Genomic DNA, 8,082 nt, shown 5'->3' with positions numbered 1-8,082 from the left:
TACAAACGAAAATGGAAAGAAACCTTAGCCAATATAAAAATGTACCCTTACATGGCACACTGGGAAATTGCTAATGGCAATTGTCTTCAACAAAGTCAACTCAAGTCATTCCAAAAAACACAAGTTGTCTCCTAGTGTAAACATACCATTGCCACCTGTGCATGTGTGTACCTGTGTGCACGTGTGTACCTGTGTGCACGTGTGTACCTGTGTGCACGTGTGTACCTGTGTGCACGTGTGTACCTGTGTGCGAGCAGGTTGCTTTTTCGTATCTCCCGTCTTGCCCTTGTTGGGCATACGGGCATGCTGTTCCTGGCAAAACTTGATGTGTCTGTCAGCCGCATTCTCGTTGAACCTCCGCTGACAGTACGGGCACTGGACATAATCTAGAGACAAAACAGGTGGTGAGAAAATATATTGGGATTTGCATCTACTTTAAAACCGCTACAGTGGCACAGATCCTGCATATAGACAATTGGAAGTTGTGTTGCATTAGGAAAATGTGACTATTTTTTGTATTTTTCTTTTCTCTTACAACTGTAAACATTAATATTTCTGTTAGGATTCCACATTCTGAGGGAATACCATTCACTTGGTCAATAATGTTTTCTACTTTTACTTACTTAACTGTGGCCCTTGTTAACAGCTGTTTTTTTGCAAATATATACAATATTTGAATACACTCTCTACAGGAGCTAGCCATTACCTGGGTCATAAGTAGGAGGAGGAGGTGGGGGTAGTGGTCCTCCATCCTTAATGACCTGACTGACTACCTTTGCAGCCCGGATGGTAGCGATGAAGTCCTCATGTTTCTTGCGCCAGTTGGAAGGTTTCTTAGGAGGTTCTGCCTGGCAGGAGGTAACACAGAGTAGAAGACCTGTTACACCAGCCTGTTTTTTTTTTTTTTAAACAAATTTTCGACAGCTGTTGCTGCTCTCACTAACGCCATTCATGCTGCCTTTTTTAAAAGCAGGATGCTTGTGCTAATATTCCGCCACTTTGTTACTTATGAAAGAATGAATTAATGAGTGTGCGATTTCGTTCCGCTTCTGATCCATCAGCAGATGCAGTAACAGTGCTGAAGCAGAGGTGAGCCGACTCGTGTGAAAGTAAGCTGGCAAGCCGGTCTGATGCCATACAGTCTGACAAATAAACAGATCCTTCACTTATGAAATAAAAGAGAAATGTTGCAGAACCAGACAACAGTAATGTGGTAGCGGTCCAGATCTTTCCTGGCCAAATCTTCAGTGAATGTCTCCCCAAAAAGAAAGATCCTTCTCAACGACTGAGAGCCAGACAGGGACCCTTATAGGGTGCTGAAGTTACCCCCTTCTGGAGTCCCTCATGGGGCCTTACTTTAGAAAAAATACATAAGGTACTGAATGGAGAAAAAAATGTGCCATGAACTACTCTACACATATGATGTCTTTCAATTTAAGAGATATATTTTTCAGGTCAAGAAATTTGCAGTTTGATAAATAAAGTAAAATACCATCTAGTTTTGTGTTATACCACTTGTCTTGCTCAACACCAACACGGCAGCCGACATATTACAATAATTTTGGTCATATTGACAACTGCAGTTACATGAAGGATAGTCAGTTTTGTGAGTTTATAATATACAGGACCAGCTCTACAATAAGTTACAGGTTTTGGTGATCATTCAATGAGACTGTTGTCTTTGTAGTCTGGGAATCGCCTTTTAAAAACCACAAAGATCAACTGAGGTAACTTCCCCTCTCAGTGTATCTAAACTCCAAATCATTGTTATTTATTTTCTTATTTCTCTATTATTATGGCCTGGAAATTCCTGTTATTTAAGTCATTGCTTCATAACTAATTAACTGTATTTCTATCAAGACTTGATATGTTGAAAGAAAAAAAAAGACAAAAACAAAACAAGCCCCCTGTCTTTCCATGGTTGCAGTCTGTGTGTTATCTAAAGCTGATGACTTCTGACAGAATTAGTTCACTGGATGTCTGCTGAGCTGCTCCTGTGGCAACATGATAACCCTGCTTACTTCCTACTTCCTGCAATATACGGTTACAGTCTTCAGTTTGGTCACTGCAACTATTTGTCTGACAAACACATATCGTTTTGAGTGTTATAAACCTTATTTACTTGATTCCCTCTAACCACACACTATCTACTGTATATTCCTCATTCTCCAAGTCCTTGACTGCATGCTGCGCTACATACCTATACATACACAGAATATCACATCCTAATGATGTGGTACGGAGAGTGTCACAAAACAAGTTGATGTATGTTCTGTGTATGCCTCCAGTGAGGGGATAAAGGGAGTGTGCTGCAGTTACTTGAAGCCAAGAAAAAGAAAGATTATATCTATTTTTCTGCTTGCATCTTCTTAGGAGGGAATTCCAGTATTGTTAAAGCAGATATCCTCAGCTGCCAGCAGTCAGATCCACCAGACTCCATTTACAGAAACAGTAACTTTATCACAAAGCAAAATAAAACTCACCAAAACCATGCTTGTTCATCTTCCCACAGTTCCAACAATCACCAACTCTGGTTTGGCTCAAATTATGGTGTTAGACATGAAAACACTGGGAGAGGTGCGGACGTCAGAGAACCAGCAGGGCAAAAGCCAGAATATTTTCCTATCTAACACCGAGGATTAAGGGCTGATTTTGACCATATTAGAGCTGATTGTGAAAACAGTGTAAAGAAGAACTAAGACATTTTTTCTGAGGTGTTTTGTTATAAATGGAGTCTGGTGGATTTGGTTAAATAGGAACTGTTGGTTAAACAAAAAGGATCTTATTCTTCAACAAAAAGGTCCGACTGTGAGGGAATCCTTTCTGTAACTGTGTCAGACACTCAGAATAACAGTCTGAGCCTGTCAGTGGCAAAAAAGGCACTAATTTGGTAATTTGGTGTTTAAAATTGCCCTCATTGCATTGCTGCCATTGCAGCCAGTGTAGCGACCGCTGGCTGAGGCGATCACCTTGACCAATTCCAAAACTTTTGCATGTTAGTCATTTTCATATTAAAATATATGAACATAGGTCCCAGTTTTAAAATTACACTAATCAACGTTCAACAACTGCCTGGCAAGAACTTCGAAGTGGGCACAAAAGGATGAGCAAGTCTTGGCTACTCAGAGTCACCTGCTGTGTGCTGTGAGATTTCTTGACAACCCCTATGAAGGTGGTGCCATAAATAAATCTCTGATTTTAAGAGGAATTGCCAAAGAGTAAGAGAGTCTACGATAGGTTCAAAAGAATCTGTGAAGCTTTCAATGACAGACAGTGGTGAGAGAAAATGAATATATAATAGGGAATAACTACTTATTGTTAGTTGTGTATTATAGGAAGATAAGGAAAACAAACACAGCTTCAGTGACTTTTAAACTACTACCACCTCTCCACCCTATTTTAGCCAATGTTTCAAGCAAGGGAACTCAGTATTTATAAAGCCAGAAACAGTGAATGAGTGCCTCTTGGGCATCAGCGGTTTAACTGTGCCAACTAATCATGTATACAGAAAGAAAGGACAAATGAAAAAAAGACGAATCAACTTACTTTTTTTTCTGAAGAAGATGAACTTTGTGACTGAAATACAATTAAGAGTGTTTTACATTTGAGAATAATCTGCCAACACAGAACACTAAATGACCTAAATGGAACAGCAAAGATTAAAAACATGAGCTGTTCACCACAGTAATGATCATAGGCTTGGGTAAATTTCAACAGCTGATTCTTTTCTGGGTTCCAGTGATTTAGGTTGAAATTAATTACAGCTACTGTTCAGATTATAATGCCATACATATGGCAGCAGCTCTGCTGTTCTGACCTGTGTGCCCAAAAAATCTAATAGTTCTAAAATGCACTGTCCAAAGCATTACTGTAAGTATTTCTGTGTAGATATGTATGTGAATAGATGAATGGATTAATGGCTTTAGATTACAGGTGGATGGGCTATTTTTATCATGAAAGTGAAAGCACCATAAGTGTATAAAATTGTTGAGTGACAACAATGTTTTGGATAACATGTAAAATTCAGCTTAAATTCATCAGATCTTCCAACAGAATAACCAGACTGACATGTATGTCTTTGAGCAGTTGTTTTCCTCCCATTAATAGTCAAATTTAACTCTCTTGGAATTATAAGTTTGATTTCCAACCCCCTTTTAAGTTGAAGTCCTACCTTTGGTTTGATAGGCTTGAGCGTGGGGATGTCCGTTCCCTCGGCTCTCTGTCTACTGGAATCAAAAACTTTCCTCCTTTTGGTCGCTGACTTTTGGCAAATTTTAGTATGCTTCTCCTGTAAAAAGAGCAAAACCATATGCAATGCACAAGGACTGTACTCCATACATCTTATTTCATTCCCCATGCTCTGGAAACACATGCCATCATCCAACTGCCATTATCGTGGCTGTCATTTACATTCAATCACATTTCAAAAATATTGTTTTTGAAAAGGGCAGATAGCATAACAAACACAATTTCTGTGACATCAGCTGCAAAGTAACGAGTGCAAACATTTCTTTCAACTGAAATCTAACTGAGAAACTACTTTCAGCATTCCACTGAATGTTGCATCTCACGGTTTCAAACCTCTAAATGTAGACAAAAGTACACATCCCCACATAATATACAGACGCTAACAAAGAAATCCATCTAGCCATAGTCAGCTAATGAGTACTTATATAAAATCATTAGTGTGTGTATTTGCATTACTATAAAACAATGTGTTCCAGTTACTGAAATCAATGTAGCTTTGATGTGGCAAATCCCAACGGTGCATTACATTTAGTCATGTTAAAACAGTGAAGTTGTGATGATGGGGAATACATTGTTTATAATAAAAACAAACATTATAATTGTTTTTTATCCATCTGTAAAAATGACTACATAGGCAACCCCTTGTACAAAATGTGTTACTCCATTATCAATCAATTATAAACAAGTCAACAGTGCATATCCTATCTTGTTGTTATAAGAGGCTTCGTTGAACTTGCTTCAAAATGCACACACAAACCCAGCAGTTGTTTTCAGTTTCATACCCTGGTGATAGATTCTAGTTTATAGCAACCATTATCTACAGTCTGCATTCCCAGGTATAGATTTAAGAACACATTCCAGTCCAACAGCATGTCCTTCAAATAAGACAGTCTAAAATCTTTCACAGATTTGTTAACCCCCCCCCAACCAACCCCACCCCTTATAAAGAGCCCATCACAATGCCCTACTGGCTATTTTGATTTTAGTTAATGACACAAGCAAACAGCTGATATCTTGTCAGCTGACAGTAACTGTGGAAAATGCTGCCACCACAGCAACCCTTCAACAGTTTTAGTTGAACTGAATCATCTTCAAAATGCCTCTGCTCATACAGCCCTGTACATTTCTTCTGGTTACTTCTTCATACCTTCATATCTCAATTAATATGTTGGAAACGACAGAAGAGAGCTTATATTCTTTTTACCAGGACTTTGGGGAAGAAAGATCTGTTACAGATGTGGCATTGAAGCAGATCCTCAGCAGGAGGAGCCTCGCCTTCTGCAATAATAAGACATTAAATCTGATATTAGTGAAGGAGGTTAAAAGTCACGGAAAACAGAAAAGTCGGCATTGAGCTGACTACTCCTGTCACACTGACACATCTGTCGTGTTTAGTCAAACATGCATGGAACAATGCTCTCATGAACTAACGTTATGTTTGGGGCATTGTTGGGACAATGGCCTTACGTTAATATCATAAAATTAATTCATTTTACTCGAATTCCATCAATAAATCCCAATTGCTTGAAACCCGCAAGTTAGTCAACAGAGTGCGAGCTAATTTTACACGTTGAAATACTAGTGTCGACAGTACTATTCAGAACAATTTGTATCCAACTGTGCCCTGCCGTCCTAACGTTAAGCTAAATCATGATCATTCGTTAGCAGCATGCTAACACTGGATAGCTCCTGTGGCTAACGCAGAGATCACACCCATACAGTCAGCGGCTAGCTTCATCCTTGGCCCTGACGTTTCCTAGCATTACTTAAGCTAAATCCCAAACAAAAAGGGAGGTCGCTGTCAAAAACTGGCAAGCTGAAACAGTACATGATTCCGCCAACTTGCAAGGACAAATACAGAGAGGTTGTGAGCCCGACGTGTCTACAAAACAGCTCAAATGAACGCCTGGACGGTTGTTTCTCTCACCTTCAAATTCTTCCATCATTAGGTTATCTCTTGTTTGATGCTGCTGCTGTTGTTACAGGCGGCCAAACATGACCGAGGAAGTGAGAGCATTCATCGCTGTGCACTTCCGGCTTCGTAAGAACACAAAGGGGAAGGTCTGAAATTGTGTGGCATTTCCTCTTTTCCTATAAAAAAAAAATAAAACAAAATAAATATGACGCTACCCATGGTATGCAACAATATGTAGGCTCTCTGACAGTGTTGTGACAAGTACACACGTTGCTTGGCAGGTTTCTTCTGTACGTACGCAATCTTGCCAAGTTTTATGTTATATGCTTTATATTACGAGCAGTTTCTCACGCGTTTCCCTCATTTAATGCATCAGCTCGATGCTATGCTATATAATTAACGATTCGCGTTCTGTTTGTAGGCTCCTGTATTCATGCGACGTTATAATTCAGGTCTAACAGACAGTGGGTTTCGTAGGCTGGAATTAAAAGGGGTTTATCTTGACATTACTGATCTTTGGCAACCAATAGCAACGTGATTGTCTGATGCCGCTTCATGTGCTAACATCCGAGCATTTCATTGGTTGTTACTGAGCCGATCGTGTCAGTGCAGTGTGTGCTTTGGACAGTGGTGGGGCATGGGAGGCAACCCCTGTCTCTCCTATTCTCCAAATATGACCAATAAGGACATCACCTTTGCCATTTTTATATTAATAAGCACATCATTTTATGGAAATCTAGTCAATTTAGGTGATCCAAGGGTCCAACAAGTAGTGAAATAAATTGAAAAATAAGTAACAGCCTATCACATCCAGATAAAAACGAGTAATTATTTATGATTTTCCTGATGAAACAGAAAACACACCCATTGTGTCCTACTTATGATGGTATTATTCAGCTTTGCAAAGTCAGTATGTATACTTTCCGCACACATTACAATGTGAGACCAATTGAATTAAGCCTTTTTCTCACTTTACTTTAAATTGTTACTTTCTTTTTCAAATTTGACAGTAATTCAACTGGAGTGTGCCCCCTTGTTGCCTTTGTTTGCCCAAACAGTAGCTGAGAGGAAGTTCCCAGTTTGGCATATTGAGCACATGTGTCTTCTCAATGGAGTAATTCAGAGCCAGATGCTACGAGACCACAGTGAATGTGGGAATAGATAGCCTCTTTGCCTTCATCACAACACGATCACTGTTCTCACACTGACTGTAATCTCTCTCTCTCTCTCTCTCTCTCTCTCTCTCTCTCTCTCACACACACACACACACACACACACACACACACACACACACACACACACACACACACACATACACACACACACACACACACAAACACACAAACAAACAGAGAAGACATATACAACAACTGCCCTGTCTGTTCATCTGACCTTTTAGCTTTCATTGAAAATTGTTAGGGTAGTATTCCTTCTGGGTTTATCTGAATGAGGAAACTTCTTTTAGAGCTTCTTCTTTTCTCCAACCACATGATTGGTAGCTTTATGATAATAAAATCATAAAAGCCATCATCTTATGTATTCGTATCCAGCACTACATTTTCTGGGTATAACTGCAACATACTGTATATTATATATATATATATATATATATATATATATATATATATATATATATATATATATATATATATATATATATATATATATATATATATATATATATATATATATATATATATATTTATTTATTTATTTATTTATTGATTTATCTTATATATATTTATTATTATTATTTTCATCAATAAATATATTGATTTATATTATCAGAATAGATAAATCAACAACTGAATAAGCACTTAATTAATTTCAAATGCTGACACAAGCCTCACACTATTACTCCACAAATAAGGGCTTTATTTTGAAATGTGTACCCGGAAGCTGTAGTGGGCTATACTGGC

General features: G+C 38.5%; 1 protein-coding gene across 2 annotated transcripts in view; it reads right to left on the bottom strand.

Annotated features, from left to right (window-relative positions):
- The window catches only part of zc2hc1a (zinc finger, C2HC-type containing 1A), a 9,997-nt gene extending 3,682 nt beyond the window's left edge, over positions 1 to 6,315 (bottom strand). Inside the window, exons 1-6 of one of the 2 annotated variants that reach the window (XM_037078494.1) lie at positions 6,176 to 6,314; positions 5,453 to 5,526; positions 4,172 to 4,288; positions 3,547 to 3,576; positions 707 to 848; positions 244 to 386 (exon numbers count right to left, since the gene is read on the bottom strand). In XM_037078494.1, coding sequence (XP_036934389.1) covers positions 244 to 386; positions 707 to 848; positions 3,547 to 3,576; positions 4,172 to 4,288; positions 5,453 to 5,526; positions 6,176 to 6,194 — 525 coding nt within the window. In that variant the 5' untranslated portion in view covers positions 6,195 to 6,314. Of the gene's footprint in view, positions 1 to 243; positions 387 to 706; positions 849 to 3,546; positions 3,577 to 4,171; positions 4,289 to 5,452; positions 5,527 to 6,175 lie in introns of both variants that reach the window. The other variant, XM_037078495.1, reaches the window with a different exon arrangement.
- Between the last annotated feature and the right edge of the window lie 1,767 nt (positions 6,316 to 8,082).

This window comes from Acanthopagrus latus, chromosome 19 (genome assembly GCF_904848185.1).
Source record: "Acanthopagrus latus isolate v.2019 chromosome 19, fAcaLat1.1, whole genome shotgun sequence".
NCBI classification, from domain to species: Eukaryota; Metazoa; Chordata; class Actinopteri; order Spariformes; family Sparidae; genus Acanthopagrus; species Acanthopagrus latus.
This window is presented reverse-complemented; position numbering and strand designations above follow the sequence as displayed.